Raw genomic sequence first — 18629 nt, 5'->3', positions numbered from 1 at the left:
GCCAGATGGTGACACTTCAGCACAATGATGTGGTCCTGGGTGTTGAGTGAGAGCTCTTCACCCCTCAGTCACCAGCCTGGAGCTCCCCAGCTCCATCCCCACATCCCTGCAGCTGGGCTGGGCAGTCAGGCCAACTGCTGAATACTCAGGTGCTGCTGCTCATTGGCAATGGGGCTTCAGGAGCAGGATACATGGGGTGTCTGGGAACAAAAAGGGCCCCACCTCCTCAGCTTTTTCTTTACTTTTCAAAAAAAAATTCTGAAATTCCATCGATGACCGGGTGTTTGAAGGATCTGTGGCCCTGCAGACCTTTCATCTGCTGCCATCCTAACCCCCCCCACGCTGATCAAGGACACTTCCAGGGCTGCTGCTGCTGCTGGATGTTTATTTGGAATCACTGATCAGGTTGGAAATGGAGTAAAGCTGCAAACCCACATTGTCTGAGTTTTTAAGGCGGTGTTTCTTCCTTTAGTTTACAGTTTTATCCTGTACTCACAGATTGCTCACATTTCCCTCTGCCCTCTCCATTCAGACTGATCCCATAGTGTGGAACCAGCACTCTCAGCCCCACGGACATCACAGGGATGGAGCCCTGATAAAACCATCAGTAGGACACCCTCTGCCTCAGGTCATACCCAAAACCCTCCTGGCTTCCTCGAGCCTCTGGTCTGTGGGCAGATGGACTCTGACATTCACCTGGGTGAATGGTCAGGGAGGCCAGGTGAGATTGCAGATGCTGTCTGAATGAGAAGAAAGTAGAGAGAGTCTTGACTGGCAGTCAAAAATCGATATTTGTGTCTAGCCTTTAGTGCCATCATCCTCTTGAAATAGATCAGCTAATAAATATGCTCATAGTAAGTGCTTTTTTTCCCCAAACCAGGTTCTCATGTGTTTTACCTGCCCTGGGCTATGCATGTTAATCTAGAACTGATTCTTGCTGTTCTTTGATGAGTAGTTTTTTTACAACTAGGGGCAGAGCTACTGTGTCACTCCACAGACTACCCCATTGGGCAGCTGGCTACTCCATTACCTTTTTCCTCACCTCAAGGCTCCCCCTCCATCCTCTTAGGGCTTCCCTCTCTTCTCCCCACCCAGAATTTACACAGCAGCTGCAAATGGCCTTTGTCATGACTAATTTTAAACTTCTACAAATGAAGGAAGATCATGGCCTCATGCACATGGCAATTTGCAAAAGGGAGAGGAAAGATGAGGCTACAACGCTGTTGCATGGCACACACTTCTCTTTGTGGCTATCAGCAATAAAGTGTCAGGAAGAGGCAAAACAGTCCTGTCAAGCTGTTTCTGAAAAAGGTTTTGCCTCCTGGGGTTCTGGGTTTGCAGGGAGAAAGGAGCCATCTCCTGAACAGTGGCTGCTGGAATAACTGCGTTGGATTGGGGTGCTGGGTTTGGATCATTGAGCAAATGCCTGCACGTCTTCTGTGCAGCTCCTAAGGGAGCAGGGGTTGGTCCCAGAGTCATTGGATGCCCCCTGCAGTCTCAGAAGAGTCCAAATTGTTTCTTCTCGTTCTGCTGCTTCCATTTGGGCATCTGGTAGAACTCGTCCTTGGACTTCCCAAAGATGTCGTGGAAATCAGCATCGGAGAGATAGCACTGCAGTGAGGAGAGAGCGAGGACAGGTCAGCTTTGGCTTTTGCAGAACCTGGGACACCCCCATAGGCTGCATCCCCTCTCCACCGTGGCTGTGCTGACCTCTGACTCCAGGCCAACAGCTCCTGTTCAGCTCCCTGTCCTTATGGTGGGAAGTGGAACATCCCAGCGACTGTTCCCCATCCCACTTCCCAAAGCACCAGGGAAATAAAAGCCCACCAGCCCAAAGAGATGCTCTGGTTTTGAGCAGTTAGCATGCTCTGGCTGGAATTTAGTCCCTGCTAATCATACTGTGGCCGGGATGATTTATGGTCCACCAGGGAAGCTCTGCTGGCCAGAGTTTGGGTGATTCCTTACGTAGTAATTCACAGTGAAAACATCTCCCCCTTGCTCACTCCCCTCCCCTAAAATATTCACTGGAAATGTTCACTCCCATTGCTGGAAAGACATGGTTTACAGAAAGCAGGATCGTCAGGGATACTGAGAAAGGCCCTGTGGGAATGGGAGGTTGAGTTTTTTCCTGGCATTTTGGGTAGAAGAACTCATGTAGAGCCCAGCTGTGGATCATGACTCCGGCTGTGGGTGCTGGCCTTTGCCAGATTTGCTGAGCAAGACATTGATCAAACATGGATTACAGGGAGTAGAGGCAATCTACCCTCTGTCCCTCCCATCAGCTTGCTTGGATTCAGCTGCAGACATTGCCAAAATCCTTGGGCTGATCGGAAATCTGGAATGTGTCCTTTCTTCTGAAATTGAAAATTGCTGAAATGCAAGCTTTCTAACAATAAAAAAAAAAAAATCCCTTCTGGGAGGAGTTTCAAATGAAAACATTCACCTACAGCTCAAGCAAAATGCAAATTCTGGCTTTGTTCTCAGCTGTGACACCTTGTCCCCCTGTCCCTGTGAGGACAGAGGTTGGGTGGCAGAGCAAAACAACATTACCAGATGAAAACATTTTTTAAAAATTACTATTTAAATTTTTTTTTCTGCCATAAAACCCCCATAATTACTTCAACTAGGCTAAAACCATCACAGGGTGTCCCTGTCCACGGCAGGGAGTTGGAACTAAATGATATTTAAAGTCCCTTCCAACCCAGTCCATTCTATGAATTTCCTCACACGAAGCTCCTGCTTTTGGTGACACCTGTGTGTCCTGCCAGTGTCCCCTTGAGTCTGAGCAGGACTCAGTAGTCTAAAGTACACTTAGCCAGTTCCAGGTTAAGTTAGAAAGGCATCAAACCAGCAATGCTGCCACCTCTTTTTTAGTGGGATCCACGCCTTCTGGAAGTTCATCCACCGTCCTGTGCATCAGCACCTCTCGGGAGTAAATCCCTTCCCCGTTGGGCACCATGGCAGGGCTGCTGAGGCTGTTGCTGTTGTAGTTGCTGCTGTTGCTGTAGCTGTTGCTGTCACTGTGGCTGAAGTGAGATTTGTACTCTGAGGAGGCACTTGCTGTACCTGAACCAGCCAGGTTGGAAGTGCTGAGGGTCCTCTTGTTCAGGCTGAGGTTGTTCAGGTCCTGACAAATGGAGGAAAACACATCAGGATGAGATGCTCTGGCAGAGCAAGTTGGGGATGATCACAGGATCTTTCTGCTGGAGTTGTAGGGGACTACTTCTGGCACAGACTGTCTGTAGCTCCAAAGCAGCAAGGGGAAAGTCGCAACTAAAGCGTTAGTGCAGTGCCTCTGTAAATGCTACACCTTGGTGTTAGGACTGCTAAAAGCACACACTAATGAGAGCTCTTACAAAGAACTGAGGATACTTACAGCAGTCTCATTCTTCTCAAGATAACATCAGGGGAAGGCACATGTGGGATGACAGAAGGCGAGGTTAGATGTCTACCATGTCTAAAATGACTAAATTACCTGCACACCCCTCCCTGATGAGCCATCTCTCCTCATCCAAACCTGCCACTTCCTTCCAGCCTTCATCCTGACCCTGCCCAGGGCAGAACTGACCCGTGTGACAGCGGCATTTGGGACTGCTGGGCCCTCATTTCCTTTGTGCTTTGGAGGATCCCCCACTGGGTTATGCCCTTCTTGATGAGGGGAACCTTGCTTGAGATCTCAGCGGCTCCGCCACTGCAAACTCTCACAAAACACTTAACTGCACCCTCTTTGAGCTGCACACACCTTGATGTGCTCTGCATTAAAGCAGCTGGGCAGTGTCCTGCTCACAGATGCCTCTGAGGAGGACTGGAAAAGGCCCAGGAGGTCTGGGTGTATTTATGGGTAATTTATCACATCTCCCTCTGCTTCCTGCAGAGGAGCTCTGACCCTGGAAGCCTGAGGCTCTCATCCCTGCCCTGATCCTGGTGTCCCCTCCTTTGTGCAGACAGGCTGGGGAATGTGGTGGTGTGTGAACCCAGGTGCTTCCTACTTGCATGGCCAAGACACAACTCACCACTTTGATCTCGGCTATGGCTGACACGTCTCCCAAGCTGTTCTTCATTTCCTCATAGGACTTGCCATCCTAAAGGGAAAGAGAGAGCTGTGAGAGCCACAGGCTGCCTTTAGCCTACACTCCTGGCTCAAGATATCATGAATTTTACAGACCAGCGATGGCCACTGAGGTGGCAGCTCCTGCAAACCTCAGCCCCTGGAATCAGGAGACTGACAGAATCTGAGCTTTCACTTGAAAACAAAGAAAAAATATGGACTTCAGCCTTTGTAGTTGTACAATAACAGGTGAAACCAGGAAATTTAAAGACTTTAGAGCAGATGGCAAATGAAGAGAAATAATATTTACTGCTGGGTTTAAATCTTTTACATTTTAGATGAATCTTGCAATGCTTGAAATAATATTCCTCTTTTCCCCTTTCCTGATTAATTTAGCTAAAACAACAGATTTTTTCAAAGCCTCAAGTCCTGACTTCTTGTAATTAGGTGCCATGTATTACCAGATACCTCTTATTTCCTATTTTTAAAAAATGGAATATGCTAGATAAATTGGCAAAGCTCATGACTGTGTTTTCCTGAGCAGCCAGGAGATGTCAGTTCTTCACAGAATCATTCAACAAAGTTTCCCAACAAGCACAAGCAACGTAAACACATGGACTGCAGAGAAAACAGATTTAGACCCAAAACTGAGCAAAGAACACACACCAGATGTTTCTGGGATGTCAACAGTTTGGATGGCTTCTCTGTAGTTGCTGAAGCTGCCTACAGGGGATATTTTTAGAGGCACATATTTTATGAACTGTATCCTTGTTTTTCAGCAGTTTCTCGGAAAAAAAATAAAACAAACCCACAAGTTTTGACCTTTGTTCTAAGCATCAACGTATTTTTAAGGGTCACTGCGAGTTGCTGTCTTATCTCTCCAGATCCAGCTGTCAAGACAGGCTCTTCACCACCACACGGATTGGGAAGAAAGACAATGCAAACCCAGATACAGGAAATAAAGCTCTGCAAGAGTTTCCCTGCAGTGTGAAGTCCTGGGGAAAGAGGGGAGAAAGGAATTTTTCTTTCCCAGTCATCTTCTGGGGCAGGTTTCCACTTCCATATAGGGAGGAGCTGGTATTTGTAACTCTGCTTTTGAAGGCTGGTGTGCAGGAACCAGTGGTGACCTTGCTCAGGAGCTCCTGGGCTCTGATGGGCTTTCCACAAAACTGAACACGAGACCTGTCTGCTCACATCTTTCATTTCTCCACAGTTTGCCCTTAAAGCTGGGTCATAAATTTGCCTCTGTGGCTGCATTTTCAACAACGAACTTTTGTTGGTTTGGTTTGGGTTTTTTTTTTCCCTTATGATGTGGGGTGTGTCTGTCTTCCCTCTGATTTTACCACTCATAGTCCCTACCTCTTTTTGGCTGAAATAGCAAACCTGATTTGGAACCTAATATTAATAAAAATGTGAATATTTTGAGTTCAGGCACATTTATTTACATTTGCAAAAGCCTCAGTTTGACCAAACAGATACATTTTGTTGGTGAAGGAGCAGAAGCTCAGACAGCACCAGGAACTCATGTCCTTGCACACGACAGGAGGTTGGAACTGGATGATCTTTAAGGTGCCTTCCAACCCAAGCCATTCCATGATTCTGTGAAGCTCAGGACATGTCCTAGTGAGGTTTCAGTCCCTGCATCATATACTCACTGACAACACCACCCTCTAGGCACCACTGAGAGCACGAGCACACCACAGGGCTTTTCCAGCAACTTACACTCCATTTGTAGGGGTCCCAAGCGTTGAACCATCCTGTGAAGTTGAGGGGTTCATAGCCCTGCTTCACCAGGATGATGGGAGTGGCCAAGTCTCTCCCAGCTGGATGGGTCTTGAGATACTCCTTGGCCGAGGCAATCGCCTCGTTCCTCTCCTGTGCGTTGGAGGCTTTGCCAACCCAAAGGAAAATCTGCAAGGGGAGAAGGTGTTGAAGGTCAGTGAGCCTTTAGAACCTGTGAAGACGTGGCTGTTTGTTCTCCCCTGCCAATGGGAGCAGAGATAAGATTGGAAATGTGTTTTCCCAGTATTTCCCTGTGATTTTGAGCCCTGATTTACCCCCAGCCAAGGAAGATTTTGCTTTTGAGACAGGCATGGAGCATAAATATCTCAGGTATATCTTACACATTTCAAGGTAGATGGAACCAGTCATGGGCCGAGACTCAACTCAATAAACACCAACTAAAGCCACAACCTGTTTGAAAATATGTCTGGGGAGAAGGGGAGGAGGCTTTAGCTGACCTCTTCCCACGTGTCCAGCAGCATGACATCATCTTCATCCAGGTCCTCCTGGCAGAACCCGACCACCTCCGTCATGATGAACCGACCTGTCTGGTTGGAGCACTCGAAAAGGCGAGGCTGGTAGTGTGTGACCTGCTCCTGGAACCTGCCTCATGCATGGCAGGGGGGGAAAAAGCAAGAAAGGTGGAAATCTTTCCCTCCTGGCTTACTGCAGGGCCCTGAAGCTACATGTCGTGGCCTTGAAGGAAGAGGTGGAACATGGCATAAAAGCCTGAAAGTCAGCAACATCAGGTTTCAGGGGATTCTCAGAGCATTTTAATGATTTTTAAAGGCAATTTTTTCTCCATCCAAAGAGGACAAAAGAAGAACTCTTCTCTCATTGTGGCCATGAGCCTGACATCAGGTGAAAGCCACACTAGATCACTTTTTTTGCAAAGGAAACAATCACCCGCCCAGAGGGCTGGAGAAATCCATGTTGTTAAAAAGCAGATTTAGTCTCATGATTCTCCTGGGGCTGCTGATGACAATGGCTGGAAATGGAGCATGTGGTTCCTGCAGTTCTTAGGATGAGATATGGGATGAGTTTACTGGGGGAAAAGGAGAATGTAGCACACCCTTGTCTGCAGGCTTTGGACCTGTAGCTCCTAATTCAGGAGAACTCCTGCCCCAAAAGCCAGGAAAGAAACATTTGGTGTGGTTTCTGACCAAGGTTTTGGTGATATTCTGGCCTGGTGCTCCCTTTACAGAGGACACAGTAACAAAGTATTCACTTTCCTGCAAAGTTTTGATGCCTTGCTTAATGTCCCCTGGCCAGGCCCAGAGGAACAAGCAGGTCACTATTACCTCTTTTCACTGGCATAAGGTGCTTTGCCTCCCAGAGCTTCCCAGAACTCTGCAGGCTCCTGTCCTTCCAGAATGGTGTGCTTGTCACGTCTGGAAACAATGTCAGCCACCATTTTTGCCATCTCCCGCTCATCTCCGCTGCATCCCTGTGTTCAGGATAAAAGATTGAGGTGGAGTCAAGGACAGACTGGCAGAACTTATCCATGGGGAAAAGCTGGTTTAGTGCTCTGGAGAGCTTTAGACCTGCTTGAATACTCTTGAGCTGATCACTCAGAATCCATTTCTAGTCCTTGAAGGAAAATTTAGTGCAGCCAACAGCACCTAGAGCAAAACTTGCAGAATGACAGAATGATTTGGGGTAGGAGGGACTTTAAAGATCATCAGGAACACCTTCCACTCGAACAGGATGCTCCAAGCCATATCCAACCTGGCTTTGAACACTTCCAGGGATGGGGCATCCACAAATTCTCTGCTTTGGTTTGGTCTACCATCTCATCCTGACACACATGACTGAAACAAGAGAAATTCATTTGCTCTCATCCTGGCTGATTTCTTACAGCTGGAAAATGTGGGGTGGTTTGTTCACCTGAAAGTTGTGTGAACAACTACAACGTGGTGAGGCGAACCCCAGCGTGGGTTACTGTTGTGGAGAGGGCTTTTGCTGCTGACCCTCCACAGACAGAGCCCTTTCCTGACTGCACATTTGTCAACTGAATAATGAAGGTTGGAAAAGACCTCTATGATCATGAAATCCAACTGCCACCCCAGCACCACTAAACCGTGCTATCAAGTGCCACATCCACGCGTGTTGAACACTTCCAGGGATGGTGACTTCACCATTTCCCTGGGCATTCTGTTCAAATACTTGACATCCCTCTCTGTGCACAAATATTTCCTAATGTCTAATATTAACCTCCCCTGGTGCAACTTGAGTCCATTTCTCCACCGAATTAATGGGCCACCTGCCCAAGGATTCACCTCCATGACCTAGTGGAGGCAGGAGACTCAAGCCTCACCTCAGCAATTCCGGATTCCTTTGGCTGCCTCCCCATGTCTCATTGCAGACTCACCTTCCCACACCACAGGTAGCAGACCTGGCTGGTGGTCAGCAGGAAGACATCGTTGGAGTTGAGGGAGGAGGCTCGGGCTGGCACCTCTGTGGCCTTTGTGTTCACCTCATCAGTGCCCCTCACCTGGAAGAGGCGGATCGCTGGCTCGGGCGAGCTTTTCTGAGCCCGGCTCGTGCCGCCCTGCAAGGAGAGAGAGAGGGAAGGGTGGTACTGGGAGGTGAGGAGGACACACAGATCCAGGGTGTGATTGATTTGAGGAAGGCTTGGGGCTTGCAGCCCTCCTCACTGTTGCAATGATGGACCATTGCTCTGCACTGAGCAGGCAAGGAAATCCCAACACCTTCTGATTCCAGGTCAGAATGAAACCCACATGGCACAACTCCCACATTTCTCCCTGATTACTGAGCCTTGACCAGTTCCCATCAAGATCCTCAAGATCAATGTGACCAGATTTTGGAGTCTGTAGAGGATTTGCCATGCAAACTGGGCAAGGCAGCTGGACCCTGCTTTCCGGCTGTGCTCATCTTAGCTGAACATCTGCTGTGGAAACCATATAGAGGGACCAACACTGAGAGCTGAGGGCAATCCCCCTCTCCCACAGTCATTTGGAATTTCTCCACCACAGATGTCAGCAGCCAAGGCAGAAAGTGAAGTGGGTTGGTAGTTACGTGATGTAATTCAGGCAAGGACAAATCAAATCAGGTTTATAGTATGTTCTGGAGGACCCTTTCTGGACAGCAGCATCTATGATTCACAGGACTACTTCCTTACTATAACTGCAAAATATTTTGGGATGGAGTTGGAATGAACATCACACATCACTGCTGGAGCTCAGGGGTGGACAATTGAGTTGGGTCAGTCCAGGACTGTGTTTACACCAAGAGTGTTCAGACTGCTTGGAAAGTACTGGAAATGTCCCCTCTGCCAGCCCGTGCAGAGCTGGCAGGCTCCTTTCCTGAATATCAGCCCATTTTTACTGGACTATTTCCATTGCAGCTGCCAAGCCATCGTTGGTGCTCCCACCTCCCAAAGCCACGTTACCTCGTAGATGACCAGCTTGCCCTTGAAGATGGCCAGGAAGTGCCTGGGCTCCTTGCCCATTGTCACTCGCACCTGCACGGCCTCATCCCCATATTTCTTGTCCAGCTCGATGGCATTGAGGGCACAGGCAGTGATTTCATCCACGGAGGCGTGGCGGCCCTGGGGGACAGAGAGGTGAAACATGCAGTGGGATGACAGCAAGGGTACAAACCTCTTCACAATCCAACATCTTGCCAATCCCAAAGTGTGTAGTGTTGTGAGATCAGTTAAAACTTCCTGATCTTTAAATTTCACTGGCATTCTGGTTTTGTAGACTTTAAAGTCCCATTTTTGAAGCTTCTCTCTGCATGAAAATATACTTTAAAAAGGAAAGCAGAGATGTTCATATACCCTCAAAACTCCAGGAAGTGAGGCTTTAAGGGAAAGTCTGACTCCAAAGTTTGACCTCAGCACTGTGAGCCCCATCATCCTTCACTCTTTCTGACTTTGTCAGTGCTCAATCCGATGCCAGTTCAGGATCAGTGTCCATGCTGCCTTCAAAGGACAGCTTGGGGTATTTGAAACTGATGGGCAAAGGGTATCTGAGTTCTTCTGGGTGCTTGGGTTGGGATTTTGTGTGCAATTAATTCTTTCAGCTTTAGGCTTGTATAGCAGGCACAGCACAGTACCCTCCCTTACCTGCCACATATAGAGGACGTAGTGGGGTCTGCCTGACCTCAGGTAGGTGTACAGGACCAGGTAGCAGTCACCCCCATAGAACTGCCCATATGTCTTGGGATTCACTGGCTGCATTTGCAAGTCCTCAATCCTCCACACCTAGGGAACAAAGCACCTCGGTGAGCAGCAGCGGAGTCAAGGTGAGGACAGAGCACAGCCCTTTGGCTAACACATCACTGAAACTTCAGGTGTTCTCTCATGTCCTGTCACTGGTCACCAGAGGGAAGAGCTCAGTGCCTGCCCCTCGTGAGGAAGCTGTAAACTGCCATGAGGTGCATCCTCAGTCTCCCCCAAGCTGAACAAATCAAGCGAAGCTTGGAAACAGGGTGATTGCTGCACCCTCTGTCAGCCAAAGGAGCTGTCTCACCTCAATCTCCCCGGAGGCATCATCAACCATCCTCTGCTCAGCTGCGAGCTCTGGTCTGGCATGGAGCTGGGTGGTGTCAAACTTCACCTGCTCCACCTTGGCTGTGTGCCAGCAGAATAAAAATACAAACACAGTGAATGCACAAAACCACACAAACCCTTCCCATCATCCTCACACACAACCATTGTACAGCAAGAAAAATGCAGCCCAGGTTTCCAAGAAGCCACTCCTGCCCCCAGTAAACCAGTGTTGATTCTGGGAAATGCAAGAGCTCACACACTTCAGTGTTGACCTGTTACAGGTGGGAATTGGCCATACAGCATGTTCCAGTGATGGCTGGCTGGTAAAAATACTCGTAGCCTCCTGACTGGAAATTCTTAATTGTTCTCCAAATCTGTAAATATTTCCCTCCTTTTAAAATGTTGGTTTCAGAAATAAAATGCCTACATTTCTCCAGCTCATGACAAAGAAAGAGAGTATTGATGGACAGCACAGAGAAAAACAGAGATGGAGAGAAAAGAGAGAACTTGCAAGGGAAAGAGATTTGTGGCTCTCAAGCTGTTATTGATGGAGATGTTCAGCATCTCTGTCACCTCCCCATCATTCATCAACAAGTTCTCTCTCTTTGGAATTGTTTAGTCTTTGGGGTTAATGCATTGTAATATTCCCTTCAGCAGCATGATAAATACACCATTTACACCCGGTGCAAATACAGCATCGTTCCACTGACACCAGGAGGGGATCGGATGGATGCCAGTGTAAATTAAAGCAGAAATCCTTATCAGGCTCAGCATTTGCCCTTTATAAAGGAAATTTGGAAGTTCTGCAAGTGGGAATCTTACATACAATTGTTCAGAGGGGAGTGACTCTCTGCCAACATTCGCATTTAAGATTAAGTGGCAATTTGGTTCATATAAGAAAATTCAGCAGAGCTGAATGTTACTGAGATCACGAACCATTAGACTTCAAGATACTGAAGGCAGGAGACAGCTGATGTGAATGATGTTCCCTCAGCTATTGCTCAGCACAGGTAGGAAAGACAAACCCAGGACCAACGTGCTCACCAATTTTGCCAGTAGTGTAGACCTTGCCCAGCCCTTGTGTTTCATTCTTTTCTGTCCACCTCTGGAAGAGCTGTTTGAACATGGCTGACTCTGCTCCATCATTGATCACCTCAACGTTGGTGGATGAAGGATAGCCTTTGGCTTGGATAAAGCCCTGGTGGGGTTCAGAAAAGTCATTAGCAGGGACACAGTGAGCTTTTTACAGACATGAGAGGGAGGGTGTCGAGCTGAACCAGCCCCAAGAGTGAACATCCCTCACTGAATACAGGGCAGGATTCACCCAAGACGTGCATTCAGACTAATCAGAGGTGACAGCAGACTCTTGCAGTAGTATCTATGTTTATTTCTGTCTTTAGGGGACTGAACCCTACCCCTACCCCTTTTCTCCAAACTTTTTGTCCCTGTCTAAGCCAGGAAGACTGTCCTGCCTGTAGCCTGGTAGCGAGCATGGGAGTGAAGGGGTGGAGGCAGCTCAGCACCCCAGAGCATGAAGTCTGTTCTGAAGGGACTAAACTCTCACAAATCTTTTTTCTTCTTTTTTTTTTCCCCAAACCCATATAATTTCTTTGCAATAGTGCTACTACTGAGTTAAAAGACTACCTCAACAGAGGTGCTTGATACAATATGAGTGAGAAGAACATATTCTGCCTTCTGCCACAATGCCAAAACCCTTGCTCAGTTTTGGGAACCGCTCTTGTGTTTATCTCAGCAGGCTCCAGGATGACCCGAGGTGCAGTGCTGGCAGCAGTGGTTCGGGGAAGGAGCCTGATTGTGGCTTTCTGAGCATCCAGCTTCAGCTATAAAAGCTGCAACCACACACTGCCCCCAAGGAAAAGCAGAGCAGATGGTCCTCCCATCCCTCCCACCTGCCACGCTGAAAGAAAGACATATCTTTTGTTCTACATGTGTAGCTCAGGGCCAGAATTGGCAGAGCTGATTGCCTACTAAAACGAGCCTGAGTCAAGCTCTTGAAAGGAGCACAGAGGACAGTGAGATAAGTTTTAAGGCAAAGGTTTTTAAGCTTTTATTCTCTGAGACAATAGCTGCAATCCTATTGAAGCTGGGTGTCTCCAGGTAGGACCTTACTGAAGGTGAAACCACTGAAATTCAGTATCTCCTAGTTAGATCGCATGGAAGATGAGGCCATTTATGGTCCTCCCATAAGTAAATGGCTAATTAGAAATTATGTTCCCCCATAGTCTCCACTTCAACATGCCAACTTGTAAAAAAATACCAAATGCCTTGCTTGCTCGGGCTCCCTTGAGGCTAATTTTTTCTGAGAGGAAGAGATGAGGAATGCTCTGACAGAAAACAACACATGGATGTCAGAGCCCCTTTCATATCTGTTTATCCACCTTTTGACCATGAATTTGTCTAATCCCATCTTGACCCTGCTGATCCTCTCTGACTCCACCATCCCTTGAACCAACAGATTCCAGAAGTTCACTATTTACCACGTAGAAAAGTATTTCCTTTTATACTTTATTTTCTTTAACCATTTTTTTCTTAGTTTTAGTGGCAGGTCTTAGTCCTAGCACAATTTGATGACTAACAAATTTGTGTTTATGTCATCATGCCTCCCCTAGACATTTAACTTCTCTCTCTGTTATTACACAGGCCAGCTCCCCAAGACCTACACTTATTTGTAATTAGTGGTCAGATCTAGATCAGCACATATCAGCCACCCACGACATTGTTTGCACTGTATTACAACTCACCACAGCTCGAGTGAATGCTGCTTTTTTCTCTTCTGGGCTGGAGGCTTTTCCTCTCCAGACATAAATTTTGAAGCCACCTTGGTCTAAAATGTAGCAGTCCTGAGGTTAAACCAAAAAAACAGGAAACAGAAAAAAACAGATGTGAAAAGCTCTGTGCAGGAAAAGCTCATCATTTGTTGCCTGATCAGGTTGGATCCTTCTTGAAGATTTAGGTTAGATGTATATCTAGCTCATTTCTCTGCCTTGCAGAGCTTTAACCCTGGTGCAACCATTATCAGAAGTAACAGAGGATGAATTTATCATGGTTCATAAATAGAGTACAGCTACCACCAACCCCACAGGGCAGGGGGTCACAGGTGTGGGCACATCTTGCCCAGGCTGCTGATTTATATTTGTAATTAGTTAAAGCATGTATTTTTCTTAGGCATTGCTCAAAACTGGCTATTACCACCTCAAAGAAGAAGTTCTCAAACCAAAAACACCACCACCTCTAAAAGGGACCAGGAGAAGTGTATGCTGAAATATCACCCCCAGCCTGCTGGTGGTGGTGCTCATTTACACCCAAATCTGCTGCTAAAGGAGCAGGAAAGGTCCAAGTTAGACATGAATAGTCTGTCTTCATTTAGATCCCTGATCTGGAGCTGAAAGTGTTGCATTGCTGTGAACGCAGCAGGACCCAAACCCGAAGGGGGTGAGGTGTGTGCTGAGCCCATCCCCACTGCAGAGAGCTGGTGCTCCAAACACGCTGTGGGACCAAAGGCTGCTCCTTTTTCAAACTGAACTATGAAAGGAAAAACAAAGGCTTCATATGTCTGCAAAGGGAGGCTGAGATTTTAACAAGGCTGACATCAGGATGAAAAGGGGAGCAGGAGGCTTGCGGCACAATGCTGCTTTGGAATAGGCTGGTCTGCACTGCAGAGAATTAAGGATGAGCAATTCTCTGCCAAATTTTAGTCAGAGGAAAAGCTTCTGTTTTCTGAAAAACTCTGCACACAGGGTCTGTCGTGGAAATCTCCTTCCAGGGTGGGTCACTGAGACCAGCCACTTGATACAGCAGGAAAACAAATCTCCCTGGCTTTGTGAGCAGGGTATTTATTTGCTCCGGAGTCAGCAGAGGGAAGGCTATCCCTGAACATCAGGTATTAAGAAGCCTTCATTCCATCTGGAATTTATTCCTGGTATGCAGCTCTCCCTCACTGTGATTGCCAAGCTAATATAATCCTTGGCTGAGAGCATCAATTTGCCATCTCTTCTTGGAACAGCTTCAACACACCACCTACCTCCGGCTGCTGAGATTGTAGCAGGGCTAAGCTGTCCTAACCTAACAGCAGGGCTAAGCTGTCCTAGTGATGGAAGGCCCAATAATTTCCAGGAAACAGGTGCTCAGCTGAAAACAAACTTTCTCGCTGGAAAGGCCACTCTGGCTTTCTCTCACCTCGTGCTGGAGCAGATCCTGCGTCAGGGGCCGGGTGGCCATCTCCTGCACCACCAGGTCATTATCCTTCTCATAGACACTGCAAGACAGAGCCACCGAGCTGAGTTAGACCCCACAGAGCCCTCTGTGAGAAGGGATGGGGTGGGGTTTGGAGCACAGCCCAGCACTTACTGGTAGAGCCGGACGTTCGCTTTCTGCAGCTCGTCTGCTTTGGTGTCGGGGATGCTGTCGCGGAGCTCCCCGCGCCTCTCGCCCAGCACCATCCTCATGATCTGCATCAGGTCCGGGGAGTCCCTCTCGTTGTCAATGATGCCAATCTGGGCACGGCCGCCCCTCTCGCTGTCCCTGATGCTCCGAGCCAGAGCAAGACCCTGCACAAGGACCCGCAGGGGTAAGTCCTGACACACACCACAAATTCAGCCAGCCCCGGACCCCAAGCAATGACTGAGAACCAGCAGCCCAAGCCAGGTTATCACAGCTCTCTGAAGCTCCTAGTGTCCTCCAAATTTAGCTATTAAAGAAGCAGATATGTCTGTAATGCCTGGTTATTAACTAACTCATAGGAAAACATTGCTGATTGTAGCCGCTACTGAGGCAGCTCCCGCAGGGCACAGGCATGTGGGAGCCACAACAGGCACTGCCTGAGTGTGACTGTACACAAGCAGGTCCAGTGGTCTCGTGGGATGGTCTGGGGGAGAGATGCACACATGCTGAGGCCAACGAGGCAGGATGCTGCAGAGCTGCAGGACCCCGGCTGCCCCGCGGTGACGTTTTACACTTAAATGTTTCAAGTGTTCAAAAAACGTGGATGTCTTCTGTGAAAAAAGCAGCGTGAAATGTCAAGCAGCTAATTAGGCTGAAATCTCCATTTTCCATTGAATTTTTTTTTTGTTCCATGACTCTTACTGCATTAGCTTTGAAAGATTCCTCTCTTTATTAGACGTAGGGAATGGCCAGCTTGAGGCCTGAGATGAACCCAGCAGCCATGAACCTGCTCCCCCTCCTGTGCTGAGGATTGCTTTATATCTTCTTCAGTATCCACAGGATATTCACTGTGCCCCAAAAATGGCATTCCCTGTGGATATTCCCCCTCTCCCAATTCATCAAGGGACACCACGCACAAAGCAGACCCACCTGCCTTTTAATATTAAAATGACCACAAGCTCAGCCCCCAGCTTTGCTGATGACCCACTGCCATATCCTGCTTCATGATATCTCTGTGTCTTGGTTCCTCTATCAGTAAAATAAGGATAATGATCACTTTGCAAAGTGCCTCAAGAGCTATAGATCTGACCTATCAGCACCTGGGTAATGCACTCCTGCTTGTCTCATACTGACCAAGCTGGAATTTCCTGTTGATGCTGTAAACAAAAAATTAAAATTCATCTACCCTGGGGTGGTTATTGCAGCTAACCCTGCTGGAGCTGCTGACTTTCTAATCCTATGCCGTGCAAACTACAGGGCACAGAGGGATAGAGATGAGCTCCAGAGGGAGCTGGATGACTTTCTGGGGCTGGAACTAGTGATGTGCCCTTGGCTGCCTGTGAAACCCAACCTGAGGCCTGAAATGCAGCAAAGCACTTCCATAGGCCTCTAGAACCAGCAGATGGGCAAATACAAATTCATCATTATTTACCTTGCTCATATCCATGTTGTTGCTCTTAAGATTTTCGCTGTGAAAACACAGTGAGTTTTTTCTTTATAATTTTTTTCTCTAAGTGTCAAAAAATGCCACCTTAAACCAGGTGGCTTTCACCTGTACTCACCCTGGATTTCTCAGCAATGCTGCAGCTGGGTCCATTCCACTGGATCAGCACTTTACCAAGGTCCAGCAAGAAAACATCTCCCTTATTGAAGCTGTCCCAGGAGAGCGCTACCTGCCACAGGGAAATGAGAGAGTTTGGCAAAGTGGGCAGGACAAGGAGAGCTGCCATGTCTGTCCCTGGGGATGTAGGAACAGTTTTGCTGTGAGTGCTCATTCTGCTGGCACTTGGCTCTTCACTGAGCACAGTGGCTTCTCTCATGGTAACACCAAACCCTCAAGTGAGGACTTGAAAACTGTCCTGAAATAGAAGTTCTTGTGCAGAAATGAGATACCCACCAGGCAAATCTGCTCAAAAATGAGTGTAGGAGGAGAGGGAAGCAGAAGTGGTCCATAAGAAGAGCAGGGTCTTCTTCTTACCTCTGTGGCTGACACATGCTTCTTGCCCTTGACGTGAAGAAGACGCTTGATGTTGTACATGTTGGTCTCCACGTGCTTAAATCCTGAAGCCACTCCTCCCTTCTTGTAGCTGTTGTGTAGCAGAGAATAGAGTTATAGCTGGTTAGAAAATACCTTCCCTTAGATTATAGTAATTCCCTTAGAAAATACTCTATCCTCTGAGAACATCCCAAGCTTTTGGCGACATCTGAAAAATCTAAAGGAAAAATAACCTCAAAGTCCTAAAATTGCAGTGGCAAATGCTGTGTTGCCTCACTGCTGTTCAGGGTCCTTATCATGGTGTCTGTCTGCCTCTTCTGGGTGTTGTGTTGCTGCTGTGCACACAATTACAGCATCTTAAAATCATTTGGGTTGGACAAGACTTTAAAGGTCATCGATTCCAAGCATTAAACATCCTGAGAGAAATTGAACAGGCAGGTCAGGGATGGCAATGGAAGCAAAACACAACCAAACTGAAAATCCCATTAACCATGGCAGTGGCATTCCAAAATTGAAATATCCATAAGCATTCAATTAAAATATGAAACAGACTTGGCAGAAAACAAACCTTCGGCTAAAATTTAGTTTTCTTCAAAATAGTTCTTCTATTACAGGTAGCTTAGACACGAAACTGTCGCCAGAAGCAGAACAAAACTGTGAACAGGTACAGAACACTGTCTCTCAGATTTTACCTCCCAATTTTTTTCTTCCACCCTTGAACACACACACTCTACAGTAGCCACAGTAGCCACAGTCAGCACTATTATCACGTCATGCCACAAGGCCATCCCCTCTCTTGTGGCAACTTTGCACAGTCACATCACGAGAGGACACAACCCCAAAGGAAGTCCCAGAGCCCTTTTAATGTTTTTTGGGCAAGTCGAATCCACTCTTACATATCCTAGACTATTTTAGAAAACGGATCCATTGTTCACACTGCAGTAATAATTGACACAATGCAATTGCCATTTAGGGGGGAAAAAGGGACAATTGTTGATTATAGTTTTTGCCATGTGGGTAATAGATGTATTTTATTGTAGCTGGAAAGGTACTGGCTACTGTGGTCAGAAATGTGATTCACAGCACTTTAGACTTGTTTGGCCTGGTGTAAAACATCCACAGAAGGATGCTCTGGTGATTAGTCCACCTGCCAAGGTGTGGAAAGAGCTCGCTTTAATTTCTCATTCTGCCTCAGACTTCCTGACTGACCACAGGGATGTGGTTTAGACCCAGATGAATTCTAATTCATGCTGATTTCAGAGGCAGATAGGTTTCTAAATAGACTGGTTTTGAGAGTCTCATTTTCAGTCCTTCATTGTCCCTTACTTTAAGATGAGGCTAAAAGCACTTTTCTGTCTCAGAAGTCCTGAGGAGATTCATGAGAGGTTGTTGAGATGCACAAGACAGAGATATCCAGCCAGACTGGGATGGACGCTATTGACCCAGGATGGGTTTTCATCTGAGTTTCCTTCAGCTGTTTGAAACCAAGGCACCCAGGCTGTTTATTGCCAATGAAGTTCTTCCTTGGAGGACAGTGATTGGAGTCCTTCCAAAAACCCCAGAGTGAGCAAACGCCCTGGGACTGGATTCAATATATCAACATATCATATATTCAACAGTATCTTTTAAATGATAGAAATTCAAACTTTCCTTCCACTTCCTTCCCAGTATGAGCCAAATCAGCACTTCACTTCAAGGTGGATATTAGTCTGAAGTGCTCTGAATGGGCACGTGAAAGTCTGTGGAGGAGAGGAACGAAGATCCTGGGGTGAACAAAAGGGAGGTTAAGATGCAATTACTGCAAATATCGGGGAAAATGACCAGTGGAACAGAATGCCACAGCTACAAACTCAATGGTATAAATAATTCCTTCAAAATGGGAATTC

At 47.2% G+C, this 18629-nt stretch overlaps 1 protein-coding gene across 1 annotated transcript in view; it reads right to left on the bottom strand.

Annotated features, from left to right (window-relative positions):
- Positions 1-971: 971 nt before the first annotated feature.
- Positions 972-18629, bottom strand: part of VILL (villin like) — a 33409-nt gene continuing 15751 nt past the window's right edge. Inside the window, exons 5-20 of the mRNA XM_069006313.1 lie at positions 16726-16834; positions 16310-16420; positions 14715-14914; positions 14544-14622; positions 13109-13207; positions 11391-11544; positions 10327-10427; positions 9921-10058; positions 9243-9401; positions 8202-8381; positions 7132-7277; positions 6289-6433; positions 5771-5959; positions 4014-4082; positions 2864-3127; positions 972-1611 (exon numbers count right to left, since the gene is read on the bottom strand). Coding sequence (XP_068862414.1) covers positions 1498-1611; positions 2864-3127; positions 4014-4082; positions 5771-5959; positions 6289-6433; positions 7132-7277; positions 8202-8381; positions 9243-9401; positions 9921-10058; positions 10327-10427; positions 11391-11544; positions 13109-13207; positions 14544-14622; positions 14715-14914; positions 16310-16420; positions 16726-16834 — 2257 coding nt within the window. The 3' untranslated portion in view covers positions 972-1497. The remainder of the gene's footprint in view (positions 1612-2863; positions 3128-4013; positions 4083-5770; positions 5960-6288; positions 6434-7131; positions 7278-8201; positions 8382-9242; positions 9402-9920; positions 10059-10326; positions 10428-11390; positions 11545-13108; positions 13208-14543; positions 14623-14714; positions 14915-16309; positions 16421-16725; positions 16835-18629) is intronic.

This window comes from Aphelocoma coerulescens, chromosome 2, assembly GCF_041296385.1.
Source record: "Aphelocoma coerulescens isolate FSJ_1873_10779 chromosome 2, UR_Acoe_1.0, whole genome shotgun sequence".
NCBI lineage: Eukaryota > Metazoa > Chordata > Aves > Passeriformes > Corvidae > Aphelocoma > Aphelocoma coerulescens.
Note: the sequence above shows the minus strand (reverse complement) of the source record. Positions and strands in the feature narration are given on the sequence as shown.